Genomic DNA, 20,036 nt, shown 5'->3' on the forward strand with positions numbered 1-20,036 from the left:
TGGCAAAGCGTTTAAGCTGGTGGGGGAGGAGGGGGTGCGTGGCTTACCCTCAGACGCCAAGAGGGACCGGCTGTCCCGGCTGTAGGTTTCCCCAGCACCTTACTGCCTCCGCTGTCATTGGACACCTGCCCTTCTCGAAGTAGCGTCGCAGTGAGCAGCAAGGTCGGTCGCCTAGAACAGCACAGTCAGAGCAGAGGACGAGGGCATATCTGGTCGGTATTGATCCCTTGCCATAATACACGGCCGTCGGATCTATCGTGACATTTGCATGGGGCAACTGGCTCCAGAGGAGGATACATTTTAACAGTAGTGGTTGTAGTAGTAAGGCGCTGCAGCCGTCGCTGGGACAACCTGCTGGCTTTGTTGTTGTTACTGAGGAGGGGGGCTCTAAGCGACGGATTTAATCATTAAACCGGGTTACCCCGACTTCTGTGCTACTTGCATGGATACATCATGGCCTCGCTTGTTTGCAGGGTTCAGTTTTTAGATGACACCGATCCATTTAACAGTACAAATTTCCCAGAGCCAACAAGACCACCGCAGTACACTTTTAGAGAAGACATCCCCCTCATCAACCAAATTGCCGGTGTCCATCGACTCCTAAAAGCCCCACACAAGGTAGGCTATGTTATTCTGTTTTTGTTTATGTGGAAGGTCCATGATACTGTCATGATATTCTGTCATCCTCAGAATAAAGGGTAGTTTGTTCAGTGTGTTAAGACTGTAAAGCTGTTGGCATAGGCTATCCATTCACACACAGTGAAGATGCAGAAACAAATTCGCTTTGAAAGTGCAGATTACGTGTTTACAAATGTGTGTTTGTGGCAGAAACAAGTTTAAACTCTGTCATTCGTGGTTTTAGTCTGTGCATGTTCTCTTTGGGATTATTATTTTTTCCATCCCGGCTACACTAGTAGCTCCTGCAAGTCTTTGCGGTAGGCGCTCCTGTAGTTTTACTGTTCGTGTCACGGCGACAGGTGGACATGAAGCTTTAGCCGAGCCCAATATATCCCCAGCTAAGCAACAGTTGCACGGTAAAGAAGTGACCCATAGCGCAATACCAATATTTTGGAGGGTTAATGAACACAGGGAAAAAATCGTCTGATACGCCTTCTGTTGTTACACAGGCGTTTGTTGACATCTAAAGAGGTCGTGAAACCAACAGATTGATGCCCCTTTAATCATTTATATACTATAATTGAACGAAACATACAGACTTACGGTGTGTCTATCAAATGTACATTTTCATAGAAAGATAAAGTCTCATCTCTTGCTCTGCACCTGGCCATATCCGTTAGCACGCATTTAGGAAAATAAATGTTTGGGTGTCTTGGGCTATTCGCACTCTACATGCATATTATTCCTACTATGTTCATGGCTAAGAAAAAAAGACTTGTTAAATTGACAAAATTGTCAGCGCTGGTAGCACGGCATAAAACATGAGATCTCGTATTCATGATCTATAAATATTAAGGCAGTGACACTGAACGCATTTACAATGCATGGAGTGTTATTATGTCATCCATTCTTTAGCATGTGAGGTCGTAGGCTATCTGGTGGACAGGGTCAACGATGGATCAGTGTCAGAGATGGGGATTAGCTGTTGTAAACTATCATATACAGGGGATCAACAGGTTTGGGGATAGGGCTTACCATTCAGACAGAGTAATGACTTATGTGGGGTGTCTGGTGCTGGAAGAGGATGTGTGATGGGGAATGCGTTCAGGCAGAGGGTAGAGATGTTGAAGATTTGAGAGTTTTTGCGCAGTTAGTTTAACACCAGCACTGTACTTATAAACTCATGCATGCTCTCTCTCTCTCTCCATTTCACTTTCCTGTCATTTCTCCCTCTCTCCCTCCCTCCCTCCCTCCCTTGTTTTGACTTATGCTCTCCTTTGTCTAGCTCTCTTTTCCTTTCTCTCACTTTCTTTCTTTCCATCATCTGTCCGTTTCCCTTACTGTCTCCGTGTTCTGTGTGTTTTTTTTGTCTCCCACTCTGTTATTTTAAAGAAATGGCAGAGGACTGTAATTGGACGTTATGCTAAAATCTGTAAAATATAGGTCACTTGTGCTCCCAGCTTGTGGCTGCAGGCTGGAGTTTACTCACACTTTGTTCTCGGGAGCCGAGCGCACCGCAGCTTTCTCTGACCATTCACCCCCTACCCTCCCTCACCCTGTGTGGATGTTTTAGAGTGCACGCCAGGTGTACACACACACACACTCACACACACGCACACGCACACGCACACGCACACACACACACACACACACACACACACACACACACACACACACAAACACACAAACACACAGACACAGAGAGAGAGAGAGAGAGAGAGAGAGAGAGAGAGAAGATGTACATGTTCACACACTTACAAATGAAGATGTACAAACCACAGACATGCACACATACTTACACACTCATGCAGAGACACACACACAAACTTATGTGTAATATACTCAGAGCACACATAGATATCAATACTCCTGCATCCACACCCACAAACATGCAGTGACTCACACAGTGACATAGTCCCAAGATATGTGATTCAGACACACACACACACACTCACACACACACACACACACACACACACACACACACTCACAATTATGTACAGTCGCAATCGCAAGATGACCATTAAAAGTAGAGGTGTCAGAGTTGTCTGATGCAGACAGACCCACCTAAACACACACACACACACACACACACACACACACACACACACACACACACACACACACACACACACACACGCACACACAGAAACACAAACATTGTGAGACCCAATCATCCCAACCTCAATCAGATACGCAAGTGTCACCACACTGCCATATGTCATCTTTCCAAAGCAACAACCTCCAACCCCCTTTGACAGGTATAATGACCACTCATCCTCTCCTCCTGTTGTTGTCCCAGAGCCAGATCCAATCCAACCCAGTCCGTCCAAGCCCAACCCAGCCTCTGACCCGACCCACAGGACTTGGGATGTGTTGTGGTTGTTGTTGTTGTTGTTGTTCTCCTCTCCTTTCTCCTCCACGGGTTCCTGTCAGTGCTCTTACTGTAGCCGTCTGTGAGGCTGTCCAACCTCCCAGCCAGGCCCTCTGGAGCCTTGACCTCAGGGGGAAGATGTCTGTCCCTCTGGGCTCGCAGAGTCCCATAACCACCACTTTACCCTTCTGTGTGTTCCAGTCTCTCTTTTCTTCCTCCTTCTACTTCTTCTTCTTTTTCTTTTTTTCTTTCTTCTTTTTGAAGTGTTCACATGCTGTTTATATCTTCCTGTGTTGGACGGTTGTAATCTGCAGTGATTTTCAAATGAAATGAAAATATCCCTTTGTGTGTGTGCGTGTGTGTGTGTGTGTGTGTGTGTGTGTGTGTGTGTGTGTGTGTGTGTGTCTGTGTTGAGTGTGTAAATTAGTCAGTTAGGCTCTGCGTTCGGTTTGTGTTTGAACAAATTATCTAACCGTGCGAGGGAGGAATAATAGTTAATGTGCAGAATTGACACAGTTTGCAGTTTCAGTTTGTTTTCCTTTTAAAAGAAAATAGCCTGCAGACCCTATGGGTGTGTAAAAAAAGGAGTTCCTCAGAGCTTCCCGTCAGACTCACAAATAGACTCCTCACAATACCAGCAGTGACACGGCCCTCCGTGAACCCAGATCTCTGAGAATCATTTTAATTAAGTCTGTTAGCGCTGCGCTACTCTTTATATTAGCTAGCCAAAGGACATGCCCAGGTTTGCGCTCATCAAAGCCTCATTGCCCCTGTAGTCTAAATCGATCACTGGAAAGAGAGGGAAAGAACGACTTTCAAAGTATTACTGTCCATCTCTGTCATGCAGTTGTGTTGTTAGCGCACATCTCGCTGTTCTGATTGGCAGGCAGGACTTGCGTGCTTGGATGAGAACAGCCAAAACCCCAGGGGTGTGAGAAGGGCCGGGGGCTCAGAACCTAAAGAATTTAGGGGTCCCAGCACTGGAGCGGGTCCCTAGATCACGCCAGGCAGTGTAGTACTTCAGTTTTATCTGTAAAATTATTTAGTGGATCCACAATCCACAAGCCCCCCCCCCCCCCCAATAGTAAACTTTGATTTTAAAAAGAGCAAAGGAGAATTACCCCCCCATATTCCCAGTTCCCAGTTCCAGTCATCAGCAGTGCGTCTGCGTGCTCCCGTGCCTGAGGAAGCTGTCAGTGGTGATGGCCGAGGCCTTTACTTTTCCCAGCGTGTCAGGATGTTCTGGTTTGGCGTCAGGGGGCCTCTTTGCCAGTGTGGTGTTGGATCAGAGCCTGCCATCAGTCTGGCCCGGCCCGGCCTCTCTTTGCGTGTGATTGATGGCCCCTGTTTGAAGATCGTTTCCCTTCCCAGAGACGCTGGCGGTGGAAGGCATGCAGTGCCGAACCAATTGCACTCACAACAATGACTGTTGAATTGCTTTTCTGGGTGTCTAAGACAAACAAACACAACCCAGGCTTAATGTAGTGGAACAAGACCCACACATACGTAAATAAGGCTACATTTGTGTTTAGATTGTTGTACCATTGGGAAGATAGAAGAAAGCCCATTGTTCCGGGGTGGGTTTGTATGTCGGCATGCTATTTACTGTCCCAGACTGTAAGTGTTTACTCAGTAATGAATCTAGCCTCTGCCTCTGGCTCAGATGTGGGCCTCATCAGGTATGGATCTGGAGGGGTAGGAAGTGCACTATGGGAGGGAGCTTACCGGATCAATTCTATTTCAGCAGGCCTGGGGGTTATGGGGGAGGGCCTTTTTAAAGCGTTAAAGCCAGATCAGCATGATTATGCTCTTTCCCCTCCATATTTACCCCAGTGTAATGTGAGTGTGGGATATTTTGATTAAAGCGCTCGCACGTATAAATATTACTCACACAGCCAAAAACACCATCATCCCATTTTAACTCTCAGTGGGTTTTAAAATAAGGGACTCAGATCTGGATGAAAATGTTTTTTTTTTGGGAAAACTCATTTGCACAGACCAGATTGGTCCTAAACTAGGTTTAAAAAACATAAATCCCCAAATGATTCATATTTAGTTTCAGCCCTTCCTGGTCATTCAGAGCACTTTGTTAAAGGCTCCTCTCCCCTCCACAATTACATTTAATTTATTTGGTCCTAAATGCAAACACTGAACCCCACCAGAAAGTACTGTACACTCTGTCATCTGGTGAGGCCTCTCTCTCTGTATAAATTTAGATAGACTCATTTAGATAGTCTGCCTGCTGGCGTCTTATTGCACGGCATGGCATGTCTCTTTTTGGGGTGAGAGAAGCATCTTAAATCTTCTTCCGCCCAGTGGACTTTCTGGGGTACCCTTTACGAGAATGGCCATAAAGGAGAAGAGCAGTTTTATGCACTTTCAGCTGCTACTATTTTGGTTGGGGTAAAGAAGTGGTCAGGGAGATACAGTCTGATGGTGTGGCTTTTGGAAGTACACCTCCAAATGAAAGGGATGTAGTTGGAATGTCAACATTATATGGTGTCTTGGTTAGGAGGCTCTGTTACTGAACCTACCGTTAGTAGTCCGCTTCTATGTATGTGTGTGTGTGTGTGCGTGTGTGTGTGTGTATGTGTGTGAGTAATGATCTAATTTAAACGCACACCTGTATTTGACACCTGTTGCCACGAGACAGCAGGTTTCGATTTCGATTTTCAGTGGGGCACCTTGTCACACCCCCCCCCCCCCCCCCCCCCCCCCCCCCATCCCCCCACCGACACGCCGGGGCCGTCTCCACACATTCCCCCAACCTGGGCACCAGCACCTCAGAACTCCGCCATCCGCTCAGCGCAAGGGGCAAACGTTATTACACGACACACAGCAAGACGCCAACCACTGGTCCTTCAGATCAAAGCCGCAGTGATGACTATACACACACAGAGACACACACACACACACACACAGATATATAACCCTAGGGGTGTTGTTTTCCTCCCTTTTACTTTATCCTACATTTACTTTGCCCTCCTGTTTCTTAGTAGTGTTTGCATGTTGGCAGCGAGTTGCCCCTGCCTTTCGCTAATGTGGACAAGATGGGCCACATGTGAACAAGCACATAGAAGGGCCCCGTTTGCTTTTCCAGTGGGGGGGGGGGGGCGTCATTCAGGGTTGGGTTTCATGTTCTGTGTGCTTTATAGTGGTTGGTAATTCCCTTTACTGCGCCGTAATGTTGAAAACAGGACCACGCCACAGAACTAATCCGGGTCTGCACCGCTCGGCGCTCGCATGTAGTTCTCGCAGGCCAGGACCCTGTAAACGGGTTTTATTTTACAGCCAGGGATTGTTTAAATGGGTGTGAAGAGCGGAGACCGAAAGAAAATAACATGAAGGCAAATGAAAGAAAGAGAGAAAGAAAGAAAGACAGAAAGAAAGAAAGAAAGAAAGAAAGAAAAAAAACGAGGGAGAACTGTAGCATTCCTCTGGTGGTTTATGCTTTTCACACCAGGGCCCACGATGTAGCCATAATACAGCACTCCAAGTCCCTGCCCTTTCCACTACCCATAATCCTGTGCTGCTTGTGGTCTCTTTGGACTGAGGCCTCAGCTGTGTAAGGTTAAAATATCAGTATTCAGCTCAGGGACTCAATAAAGAGATAGAGATTAGAAATACCTGCTGTATCATGTTATCTCTTTCTCTTTTTCTTTCCCTCTCTCCCTCTCCCTCATCTCTTTCCCCTTCTCTTTTCTTCTCTCTCTCTCTCTCTCTCTCTTTCTCTCTCTCTGTTTGATTACAAAGCAATTAGGCATTTAGCAAAGCAAACAGAAACGTGCATGTGTACTTTCAGTGGAAGACTAATGGGTATTTTCTCCCTCCCTCCCTCCCTCCTTCTCTCCCTTCCTCTCTCACTAGCTCGATGACTGTGCCCTGCAGTTGTCCCACAATGGCACTTATCTGGACCTGGAGTCCTCTTTGGCGGAGCAGAGGGATGAACTGGAGGGCTTTCAGGAGGAGTCCACAGGGTAAGTCTGAGACCCCTGGGAGACGTGTCTGTCCCTGTTTGTTTTGACTGGCCATCATAAACAGTCAACACATCATCAGTAGATATTGTGCTGAAAATGGAGAACACAAATAGGTGTAGATTTTGGGTAAGGGTCAGGATATGGTCTACAGGAAGTTGACAGTTGGCTCACAAGTAGTTGGTAATTAACCATTGTTGACAATTATGTTTAAAAACTTGTTGATTGCTCCTGTTCTATCTCTGTCCCTCGTAGTGCATCCTTAAAAAGTTTGTACTGTATGAGTGTGTGAGCCTGTTTGTGTATGCATGTACCATTACACACACAGGCTCACACACGCATACAGTACAAATGTTTGGCGTGTGAGTTAGTCTAGTGACCCCCCTCTCTGTATACCCCCCCCCACACACACACACACACCTGAGTCTCATAGACTGTGGTTACATGGATTCGAATAACTGGCTTAGTCGGACTGAAATTGAATTATCCGTTTCATGTAAACACCTTTGTCCGACTATGTGCAGTCCGACTACGATCCGACTAACACCCCTGGATAACTCGATCCGATCCAGTTGATAGTTCGACTATTGCGGCATGTAACGGTGAATTGGATAAGGAACTGGACTTTGCGTCTTTGCGCATGCTTGAGATCTCGCCGCCCTCCTCCCTCCCTCCCTGCCAGGTCGTGACCTGGAAGACGAAAGAGAGATAAGTTGTCTCAACTGTTCATACTAATGACACGTTTTTTGATTGAATATTCTGCAGACTGTCTCACAAGCTTATTCTTGTTGATTATGAACAAACATAACAGAAGAGGTCCGAAGATAGGAGCACCTTTACAACCCCTCCTTAGACACGTATAAGGACGTTCCACATTTTATTTGCTTAAAACACACAGCAGTAGCCTACTGTCAAATCAGCTGTCACTCGGCTATTACCTGACCAAGGTTCCATGGCAATGTTCCGAAAGCCCATTATTCCGACAGCCCGCTGTTCCGAAATTGTGAGCCCAGCAACGTGAACCACTATAGCCCACATGCACATCCCAATGAATCACACAATCATAAACATATAAATGCCTTTATTTCACAAGCATTAACTTTAAACCAGAATATTGTAACGTGCCGGCATAGTCGCCCCATAATGCCGTGCGGCGGGCGCATTCTGTTATACTCTATGTGATGCACTAGCGCTCGACGATGTTCCCTATATGTTCCTTACCATTCTAAGTACATGTCGTTGTTCTGTGTTGGGACAGAGGTTATACAGGTGGGTGACGGTAGCACAGTCTGTTCGTGGTAACTTGCACCAGGGCATAAAGCCCGTGCCATTTTGACAGTGTGTTGTGTTTAGTGTTTAATAAAAAGCCATAACAAATATACCACACTTCCGTGATTTGTTACAATATTATTATACACACATGGCATTTGCATCGCGATGATACAATAATATTTATATGATTGCCAACGCATGCATGCTTTGTCAGTGCTTGAGTGGTAGCCTACCCCATATTCAAAACCAGAGTAGGCTAAGTTAACAAATATTGCCTAGGAAAAGTTATAAGCGTGATAGCCCGGTGAGCGTCTCCGCTCTGCTGTGCAAACGAAATGCTGTGTGTGTTTTTTGCCACTTAAAATATTTCAAAATTTTGCCTGCCCTCTAAAGACAGAGACGTGACAGGTGGAGCGCAATACCTTCCTTTATAGACAACAACGATCATACACTCCCATTGCACTCAAACAACCACACTCAAACGAGGAGATATTGTATCAATTAGCCTATTATGTATTGTATGAGTTCCAGTGGCGCATGCAGCCGTACACACTGTGCGTACCTTCTGCTACGCGAGAAGAAAAAAAAAAATATCATGAACGCATATTTATTACAATGGGGAAACTATAAAATCGGAGTACGGACAACTAATGCCCAGCGTTGATGATGCAGATACAGAGCTGGAAACAGCTAAATGAGTTACAGCCAAAACGCAGTGAGCTTTATCAAGCCCTGGAAAGTTCGGCAAATTTCTACCCAAACATTCATTGCGTCCTGAAGGTCTTGTTGACAATGCCCGTTTCCACAGCGTCTGCTGAGCGGTCATTCAGTACAATGAGGCGTCTTAAGACATATCTACGAAGTACGATGACTGACAAAAGACTGACTGGACTTGCTCTCATGAATATTCACACAGATTTGGAAATCGACAGCGAAGAAGTACTAAAACAATTTGATGCAACTTGCAGAAGGGCAATGCGTTTTGTAACTCATTATTTGCGCGCGTGTGTGTTTGTGAATGTGCGTGCGTTTCTCTCGCCTTTTATCTTTCACCTTTGAATAATGTAACTTATAAACACGTCGGCCCAGCAGAAACAAACAAACAAACAAACAAATAAACAACGCGATGGACAACCCAAGAGGCAACACGCATTTCTGGACCGATGAACAGACGCGATTCATGCTCAATCAACTGTTGTTGTTGTTGTTGTTGTTGTTGTTGGTAGTGGTGAAGAGGTCAAGCGGAAATGGCTGTATCACCACTAGTTGTAATGAAAACAGCGCCACCTTTCGTTTCGGATATGACATGCTTTCAGCCAATGATTCGATTTATTCACTGCCATGTATATTGGGATAATAGCAGTTGCCCCAAAAGATAGTCCGACTAAAGCAAGATTCAAATTATACCATCATGTAAACACACTGATAGAGTCACCCCTGTGGAATGTGTCAGATATGAATCCAGGCGCATCACGGGGGGAAATGACCTTAGCAGGCTTCCTGCGTATGTACAGTGGCGAATGTGGCAGAGGAGCGATAGGAGCATGGTGGCGCAGCCTCCCCCCCTACCTCCCCCTTAGCCTCACAGGTGCTGATTTATTCGCGTGCTGTGCGTTCTCCCCGACAGATGGGCAGGTGCACAGAGAGAGAGAGAGAGAGGGAGAGAGAGAGAGAGGGAGGGGGGACACAACCTGTTTTGGGAAAATGTCAGAATGGTTTACTCATTAGGACCCAAACAGGTTTTTTGGCATATAGTTATTTAAGCTGAGCTCCTTTTTTCTCAGCTCCTCACATGTGAGAAATAGGTTTTCACACCTTACACTCCTCTTTCTTGAAAAATCAGATGAAGAATCACAGCCCGCTGGATCCAGACGTCTGCAGAGGGTTGAGTTCCCTGAAAATATGAAACATTTGGAATCCCAAAACCATTAAGAGGGCCGTTTTCCCGCTCTTCCTCTCCTATCTTTGGGGGAAGACATTTTGATTTTTGGAGGACAAAGCATTGACAAAGTCAGCAAGTTTCTTGGCTGCATTATTCATGTATTTTTTCCTTGGCGCCACACAATGGAAGCAGACAGAGAGTGTGGTTGTCTGAGAGGAACGCTGGAGGTGGTTCTCTTCTCCGCCCACCTGCTACGCCAAGCCCTGTCAGCCGCCACATCTCCCAAGCCCCACTGTCCTCTGTTCAGTCTTTCAGTTTCAACATCTCTCTCTCATACAGTGTCTTACAAATACTTAAAAAAGGTCTAATATGGCTGTAAAGTTTTCTATCTCTCAGGCCCTTGCACCGTTTAATGCAAATACTCAAGAATTGACAGTTTGATGGCCACTTGCGAACAAATACTTTCAGGGTTTGTTCGTTAGTCTTTGGATGGTCTTCTAGATTGGAGAGTTCGCTAGTCTTTAGCCATATCTTTCCTGTCTTCTTTTTCTGTGCAGTTTTAAATCTCTTTGGCCCTCGGCCTCAGGCATTCAATGCAAATACTCAAGATTTGACTGTTTATCGGCCACCTGAGAGCAAATGATACGACCCTCAGGGTTCTTTGAGTCAGTAAGTCAGTAAGAGATCGACCTCAGCGGACTCACAGCGCCTGTGATATATTTTTCCGGAGGTGTGATTTTATGTTCTTGACGTCAGCAGCATTGCTGGGACTTGAAAATAACGCACCATTCTGCTCTTGAAATACACACGTCACGAGTAAAGTAAAGTCGACGTCCATGTCCACCAGCCGACTCCGACTCTCCAAGCCCCCCTGTGTCCCTCTAAATCAGGACGGAGTGCTCACTCTTTCCATTCAAACACACTCTAAGTTTGGCGGCCAGGTCGGACATCGTTTTCCGCTGCGAGATAGCAGCTATGTCGTGTGCTGTTTCGCTCTCTCCCCTCACAGTGCTATATTCGGCCTGAATTGAAGGTTGTTTTATTGCCTGGTGCTGTATTCAGCATCTACTGTACACCTGGGAGTGTGATCGCATCTACATTGTCTAGACATATACTTAATGTATATGATGTAAGTGTTGGTGGTGTGTGTGGGTGTCTGTGTTTGAATGCATTTATGGGTGGTTGTACAGTCTAAACATATGTTTGTGTGTTGTTTGTGTGTGTGTGTGTTTATGTTTGTGTGTGTCAATATGTGTGGTTGTCTGCACACCCACAGAAAATCAAAGCCAAGCAAAGCAAAGCTTGTGTCACTTCAGTCCGCCTCTGAGTGACACATGACGGACAGCTCAATAAGCCGGCGGGCGTGACTGCGTGAGTGTGTGATTGTGTGTGTGTGTGGTTGGACTGGCAGACCTCGGCCAACCGGTCCTCTTCACAACAACCTCTTTTCTATTCCCGCTGGACACACAACGCATTCCCCTGCACTGCGCTGAGGTGTCACGGATGAAGAGCAGTGTCAACACACACACACACACACACACACACAACCCAGTCCCATCCCATTCTGCCCACGTTCTGGGACAGAGGAGGAGAGCAGAAGATAAGGCCCTCAGTCTTGTACACGTGCCCCCCCCCCCCCCCCGCCCCCTCCCCTCCCCCTTCTGTTCAGGACGTGTTTAGAATGTCAGATATGAAGAGTTGAAGCACCAGTCGCTAACTGGTAACCCAGTTTTCTTTTTATTGTTTTTATACAGAGGTTGAAAGGGCTTCATTTTGATTCTAGGCTGGGCTGGGTGTTTTTGTGGGGCAAAGACTTTTAACATTTAAAACCATTAAAGTGAAACCCCCAAAACTAGAGCTAAATTGTAAGTTGATAACGCTGTTTCAAATGAAGACAGTGGTTTAAATGCAACTGAAATACATACGTTTAAAACATTAAATTACACGTGCTTACTAAAACATAAATTGCACATGATTGACATTATATATTAGGATGATGAAACTGTATTCTGTGGTTTCGAGTCATAATTGGATGAGTGACAGGAGACAAAGACAAAGCAACTCCTTGAAGTGACGAGACTCATGGGACCAGTTTGTGTGGGTAAAATGGCGTAGTCTGTTTATAATGTCAAGAATTGAAAAGACATGTTTTTCTAATCACGTTTTCCATATTCTTCCTCGCATCAGCATAACGTATCATTTATGGGTGTGAAATAAAAGTTTTATTCCAGTTTTTATAGACATGACTCTTTCGGTCCCCACTGCTTTGGCCTTTTTGCATCCCTGTGAAAACTCCTCTCCTCTTTTCTGCCTTTCTCTATCTCTATCTCGCTGTTTGTAAATGGCTATCTGTCTTTCATTTATGCTGTTTATGGATTATGCCATGGTATAACAGCAGGGGCACAATGGAAAGAAAATATGCCTTTCAACAGTGACAGCTAGACAGAGAGAGACAGAAGCATAACTCACAGAGAGAGTGAGAGAGAGAGAAAGAGATAGAGGGATATTTGAATCTCATCCCATGGACACACATTATGGAAAGAACCAGATGTCGCGGGTCTTATCGACACCAGGTTAGCATTGTGCTCCATTTCCAAGCATGACAGATGCATAGATAAGAGGCCAGCTGCATGCTCGTTTGGCTATCTGGAATGTGTCTCATCCAGGGAGACTGATGTTCTGTCCCTCACCCCACTGTGTTGTGGGGATGCTGTCTACAGAGATACTGATGACCTAGACTGATTAGCCGCTAAAGGCTAGCAGACAGCTACTAAGAGTTACAGTCACGGGCTATTTAGAATGTAGCATCAATGTGTTTCTGTATAATAGCATCTGAGGGAAATGTTGACATTGCTTTGCCTATATGGGTGGATGGACCCTTTTGGAGAATTATGTTTTTTTGTGTCACTTTGTGTGTGTGTGTGTACATATTTGAGTGTGAGTGTGAGCGTCTGCGTGTGCATGTGCATGTGTGTGTGTGTGTGTGTGTGTGTGTGTGTGTGAGTGTGTACGCGTGTGTACGCGTGTGTGTGTGTGCGCATGAGTCTGCTTTCACAGGTGTTATGTCTGCTTTGGTGTGTCTCTCTGGTCTTTGATGATTATCTCAGTACAGAAACATGAGGGCATTTTTTTCTATCCCAGATCTTCACAGCGACCTGCTCTACTCGCTGGCCTGTCTCTGTGTCCATTCCCTGTCTCACTCTCCCTGTCCCTCTGTCCATCTTTGTCTGTCCATCGTTAACCTGAATTCTATTAGTGATTCTTACTATGTTATAACTTATTACACTATTATACTGTTATATTATATGTTAATAAAGTATGTAGGTGAGTGGCTAACATCTGTGTCTTCTGTTCAAACAGGAGAGGCAAGAAGCACAGCGTGATCCTGCGCACACAGCTCACCGTCCGTGTTCACGCCTGCATCGGTAAGTCCCCGCACAGCCGCCAGCCATCACTCCCACTACACCCTAGCTATGAGGACCCCAGAGGCTGTCCTCATAGGTGCCAAGCCATGTGCCTGTTCACATGTGAGGCAACAAACACTTTGCTCCCGAGGTGTGTGTGTGTGTGTGTGTGTGTGTGTGTGTGTGTGTTTGGGGTGGGGTTTGTTGTGTTTTGGATAGCGAGGAGGCCACACTGAGGCCTGCTTATTGGCTTGCTTGTGTGGGCTGGTTTATGAGGGGTGTATGAGTGTGATGCAGTGTGTGTGTGTATATGTGTATGGGTGTGTGTGTATGTGTGAAGAGGTGCCATGTGTTTATGTGAGTGAGGGAGTGTCTGTATTTGGCAGCATTTACATATGTCCATGTGTGCATGTGTAGGCTGCTAGTAAGTATTTTGCAAACCACTGCACAGCAGAGCACTGTTCCCCTACTGAAGTGTTTGTAAGCAAGTTAGTGTGTTCACTGGAAAGTATGTACTGTATATATTTGTATTTGTCTGAGTCTGTGTTTGTGTGTGCGTGTGTGTGTGTGTGTGTGTGTGTGTGTATATTTCTGTTTGTATGTGTCTGTGCGTGTGTGTGTTTGTGTGTGTGTGTGTGTGTGTGTGTGTACGTGTGCGTGTTTCTGCATGTGTTATTGACTGTGTGTGTGTGTGTGTGCGTGTGTGTGCGTGTGTGTGTGTTATTGACTATTTGTGTGTGCGTGTGTGTGTGTGTTATTGACCATGTGTGTTTACGTGTGTGTGTGTGTGTGTGTGTTATTGACCATGTGTGTTTGTGCAGTGGGCACACTTCCTCTATGGTGTTTTGCGCTGTGCTGGGGCTAAGCTGTGCAGCGTCGCAACACTTGTGTGAAAAAACAGAGGCCCTGAGGCCTCTGGGTCACACACACACACGCACACACACACACTAACACTAACACACACACTAACACACAGAGAGCCTGGTAAAGCAATTAAGGCGTGACGTCTCTAAGTCTCCTTAGTTTACAGGGAGAGGGAGGGAGAGAGAGGGAGAGACGGAGAGGGATAGAGAGAGAGAAAGTTACAGAAGAGAGAGGGAGACAGAGAAGGAAGAAGTAAGAGAGCAAGAGGGGAAAAGAAGAGAGAGAAAAAAGAATCAGAGGGAGTGAGAGAGGCTGGACAGAGCGAAAGAGGATTGAGAGAGGGAGAGGAAGAGACAGCAGGAAGACAGCGGAAGGGAAAAAAAGGAAGGGAAGGCTGACTGCGTCTGTGGCCAGAATCCCTTTTGGAAGCTGGAACTCTGGCCAGAGACAAGTCAAAATGAAGCCTGGAATGTCCTCTCATATCTATACAGACTACCATAAATGAAGCATTGATATGACAAGGAAACAATGTCAGTGAGTCATCCAGAATTAGTTTCGCTTCCTCTCCTTTCTCTCTCTTTCTCTTTCTCTTTCTCTTTCTCTTTCTCTCTCTCTCTCTCTTTCTCTCTCTCTCTCCCTCTCTCTTCACTTGACTGTGGCCTGCCCATCCTCCCAGCATGGTCAACATTCTCCATGCCAATGATAGCACAGCTATTTGTGGATTGCAGGTCATGTGGCTCCCGGGTTGCTAGCCGCTACAGATCAGCTCAGGTCAAAGGTTGGGGGGCGGGGGTTGATTATGACATCATCACCATCATAACTCTGCCCCAAGCAGAAGTGTATGTACAGTTGGCTGGCAAAGGGGGTTATTAGTACTTAAGCCATCACAATTGCAGCCTCCACGTGAGTGACACAGTAAAGCATTGACTACTTCAATGGACTTCGATGGACATACTTTGGAGGACATTACTGGGACTAGACAGTGCTAAGATGTTTCCTAGTCTTGTTGGGTCAGATTGAGAGCTTATCGGAGTGGCGGAAGAGAGAAGTAGAAAGGAGTTGGGGGGTAGGTTGGCTGTGGTAGATGAGCAGCCTTGTTAAGTGGATGAGGGACCTGCCCTAAGACTGCTGCCACCTGCCACCACCCTCCCTCCCCTCCCCCCCCCCCCCCTCCCCACCCCTCCCTGGCTGCCTCCCAAGTGTCTGTGAGTGATTGAAGCGGGCAGCAGCGTAATCTAAATCCCCCCTCCTTCCTCTATTACCTCTTTCTCTCCATCCTTCTCTTTCTACCCCCCTCCTCCACATCCTCATGCTCTCTCTATCTTTCCCTCTTTCCCTCCCTCTATTTATTTCTCTCCTTCCCCTCTTTCCTGTATTTCTGTCTCTCTCTACTCACTTACTCCTCTTCGCGCTCCCTCTCTTTCTCTCTTTCTGTCTCTCCCCCTCTTTCTTTCTTACTCTCTCTCTCAGTAAGGGGCAGTAGGTCACTGTCTAATTCTGAGGTTGTGGTCACCGCAGTCTGTTCTAACCCTAGAGTCCCCAAGAGTTTAAACTCCAAAGGAACTCACTTACACATACATACACACACACACACACACACACACACACACACACACACACCCAAATGGAAGTCAAACCCATGACCTTTCATCAGCACAGGATTATAACGTTGCATGTCAGTTTATTTCTCTGTTTGTCCCATCTGGACTGGGACCACCATTTCTCATAGACAGAGGTACATGCGTATTTATTAACCATATCATGGCTGTTCTATGAAATCCCTTTACTAAAGGCTCTTAGTATCTCGCTGATATAAACACACTCGAGGCTATTAAGAGCTGTTAGCTAACATTCTCATAGCGACCTACAATCTCTTCATTGCCAGTGGTTCTTTGATTATGCCGACGGATCTGCTCGATAACTTCCTAATCTCCGCCCCAGCTGAACCCCCCGCCTTCGCCACTGCCCCCACCCCCCGTTCAAAATCCGATAACAGGTTGCAGGATTGCCCTAGAATGTAAACCCGCAGAGACTGAGGATTTGCAGCGATTGGCGAGGGAAATGGGAGCGCTGGGCGGCTCAGACGTTTCCGGAAGGCCTCTCTGGCGTCTGTCTTGGCATATGGAGGCGAGGAGGAGGGCGACCGTTTAATTAAAAGTGAAAAGCACTGGCTGCTTCCATGTCAAAGGGTGGCCATGGTGGGCGGCGGCAGCCCGTGCCCACTCTATTGGTCGCCATCAGGCCGACTATGGGATTAAGATCTGCATTTTGATTGGGTGAGATTAGGATTCAGCGATAGCGATTGTTCGTGATGTGCTGTTGACACACTAACATTTAAGACCCTTTATTTGCCTGCTGTTCACATGCACTCACGACACACAGGAGTACTTTCTTGTTGTTTTGTTGTTTCATTTTTTTCCCTTGAATAAATCAGCATGTTGCATTCCATTGCAAGACCCAGATTAAGAGGAGCCCATAAGCACACTACTGATCCTTCATAAATGAAAAATCCCCAAAGCCTCTGCTTTACTCCATACAGTGGGAGCAGGTTGCTCAGCAGGTTTGAAAAAAGGATATTTCTCCCACCAATTATGCAATAGCAAGTGAAAGAGGAAACCCACCCCCCCACCCCCTCAGCCAGGCAACCGCCCACCACACACACTCCACCCCACCCAATCCCAGCAGCAGTTGGCTGTTTGGGGTGACCTTTGGTGACCTCTGCCCCCCGCCCCCTGGATCTGTTGGGCCTCTGGAGCGCTCTCTCTGTCCCTCGTGTCCACGTAGCAGCTCAGCTCAGGAGACCGCTAATTAGACCCGTGTCACAGAAAACTGCCACTTCTCTCATTGTTGTTGCCTCTCTCACTGAGTTTTGTTTGATTGTTTGGTTCTCTCTCCCTGTCTTTCTGTCTTTCTCTCTTTCTTTCTTTCTTTCTCTCTCCCTCACCTACACACACAGACACACAAACAAACACCAAACCAAAAACAATCGTCTCGAAAGAATTCAAAAGAAAATAAAGAGTTTGGGGAGAAAATAAGCATTTTTCTGGCCAAAGGACAAGCCAGAACACACATGCACCCACACACAAAAATGCACCCGCACTCACACACATTCAAACACACACACACACACACGAGTGCACTCACACACAAATATGCACACACACAATCATGCACATATACACACACACACGCACATTCACATATGAATATACTCACCCACACGTAAACTCACACAAACACAAAACTATATGCACACACACACACACAAACACACATACACACACACCTCCACACTCAAGTTGTCAGAACATTTCTGATAGCACCTTATACAGGAGACTAATCTCCATCTGATTGACCTGGGGCTGTGAGCAGCTCTAATGCACTGTAATTCTGCATCATTGATGGGGCTCTTGGTGGAAGACTGTATTCTGCCATTTCACATCAGTAAGGATCCAGGAGGAGCAGCGAAGAGAGGGGATGTAGGGGGGTGGAGAGGGGAGGGGAGGCTAGAAGAGAAGAGAGGGGGTGAGTAGTGTGGGTAGGGTAGCGAGGAGAGAAGAGAGGGGTGAAGAGAGAGAGGATAGGGAGGAGAGAAGAGAGGGGTTAAGATAGAGGGGGGGAGGAAAGGAGACGCATGGAGACAAAAAAGGACAAGGCAAGGACAGAGAAGAGAGGAGAGGAGGAAAGGAGCTGGAAGGAGAGGGTAGAGGAGAATAAGGAGGAGAGGGAAGGGAAAGGGAGGGAGGGCAGGAGTAGAATCAAGGCTGATGGTTCCTGAAATGGGACCTGTCAGCACTTCAGCCTCTTACCTGTGTGAGCTGAATACTGATGAGGATGGGCATTTAGTACGGTGCTGTGGGCACTCTGCCCCCTGTCTAATCCTCAGGGCTAATGATGGAAGAATGTTTACTGGCCAGGGGGACTGAGAGAAACTAAATCCCCTTTAGAGCCATTGTTTTGGAGGTTTGTTGTGTGTTGGGCAGGCTGATGTCACTGTTGGCTCTCTTGTGTGTGTGATTGTGTGTGTTACTGTGGCAGACACTGTTGGTTTGTTGTGTGTTGCGCGTCGAGTAGAGATCTCTCCAGGTTCATCAGGGTCACTGGCCTTCATCATCTCCTTGTCGTGTTTGTAGGCCCCCTGTGACCCTTGTCTGTGTCCTGCAGAGCCTCTCAGTGCTTCAGTCAGTGTAACTGTGCTTTGTGCTCACTGTGTTCTCTGGCTGTGTGTGTGTGTGTGTGTGTGTGTGTGTGTGTGTGTGTGTGTGTGTGTGTGTGTGTGTGTGCGCGTCTGTGAATGCACTGTACTGAGGTTTGTTTGCTGGAGGGAATACAGTGTGTTCAATTCTCTCTCTCTCGCTCTCTCTCTCTCTCTCTCTCCATTCAAATTCAAAAGAAGCTTTATTGGCATGACCAAAACGTTCTACAGTATTGCCAAAGTATTTGGGTTAGGTGTATAATATGTGATTATATACACAATACATATACCTATACACAAGATACATCAGAAGGGGAAAGGGAGAAGTGGAAACAATGATAAAAATACATAATATTTATCATCAAGGGAGTTGGATATTCTCTCTCTCTCTCTCTCTCTCTCTATCTCTCTTTTTCTCTCTCTCTCGTGTGTGTGTGTGTGTGTGTGTGTGTGTGTGTGTGTGTGTGTGTATGCGTGTGTGTGTGAGTGTATGTTTTCAATACTGCAGTACTCTGTGTGTGTGGTACTGTGGCACTTGGTGTATGTGGTACTGTGTGTGTGTGTGTGCATGTGTCTGTCTCTCTGTGTGTGTGTGTGTGTGTGTGTGTGTGTGTGTGTGTGTGAGTGAGTGTATGTATGCAATACTGTGGTACTCTGTGTGTGTGGTACTGTGGTTCTTCATGTGTGTGTGTGTGTGTGTGTGTGTTGGTGTGGCTGGGTTTCAGTGGCTTGCTGAGACTGACCCCTGGGCTCCAGGGTTAATTTTAGCCCGGGCTCAGCATGCCAGGAGTACGGCCTGACTGGGAGGACTCAGTGTGTTATCTTTGGAAAGTGTTGACAGGACAGAAACATGTGAGAGACACTGCAGTATCAAACGTCACTCGAGGGGAAAAATGTGTTAGAGACAGAGACCGTACGAAAGAAAGAGAGAGAGAGAGAGAAAGAGAGAGTATAAAAAAACTCACCTCACCGTATAATATGGAGAAAATGTCAGTGAGAAAGTAATCATCTGCGAAGGGGAGCATGTGGGAGAGAAGAAATGGAGAGAACGAAAGAGTTTAGAGAAGAGAGTGAGGGACAGAGAGAAGGAGAGAATGAGAGAGCATCTTAGAGAAGGGAGTGGGAGTGACTGTGAGGGAATAGGAGAAGGTGCAAGGAGCTATGCTGTTACATGTGGGGCACTGTGGTTGTGTGTCAGACGGATATGATGGCCACTTTGAACAGCTGACTGCTAGGACAGCACAAGTGTCCCATATCCATTTCATACTGTAATACTGAACTCTTTTTTGACCCGGCTCACCCCGAAACACACAAAAGTACTTAACACCATTAAGAGCTTTTAGCTAATACCTCCCTGAAAAACACACAAAACAAAAACAAAAGTGTTTGCTAAAACTCACAAATGCCTAAAGTAAGGCCGAGAGCGAGGAAATCCACCAACTTTAATCTGGAA

General features: G+C 46.4%; 1 protein-coding gene across 4 annotated transcripts in view; it reads left to right on the forward strand.

Annotated features, from left to right (window-relative positions):
• The window catches only part of fhod3a (formin homology 2 domain containing 3a), an 85,009-nt gene continuing 64,973 nt past the window's right edge, over positions 1-20,036 (forward strand). For 3 of the 4 annotated variants that reach the window (XM_031586488.2, XM_031586489.2, XM_031586490.2), the window contains exons 1-3: positions 1-618; positions 6,860-6,969; positions 13,481-13,545. In XM_031586488.2, coding sequence (XP_031442348.1) covers positions 454-618; positions 6,860-6,969; positions 13,481-13,545 — 340 coding nt within the window. In that variant the 5' untranslated portion in view covers positions 1-453. The remainder of the gene's footprint in view (positions 619-6,859; positions 6,970-13,480; positions 13,546-20,036) is intronic. The other variant, XM_031586492.2, reaches the window with a different exon arrangement.

Source organism: Clupea harengus, chromosome 19 (genome assembly GCF_900700415.2).
Source record: "Clupea harengus chromosome 19, Ch_v2.0.2, whole genome shotgun sequence".
Lineage (NCBI taxonomy): Eukaryota > Metazoa > Chordata > Actinopteri > Clupeiformes > Clupeidae > Clupea > Clupea harengus.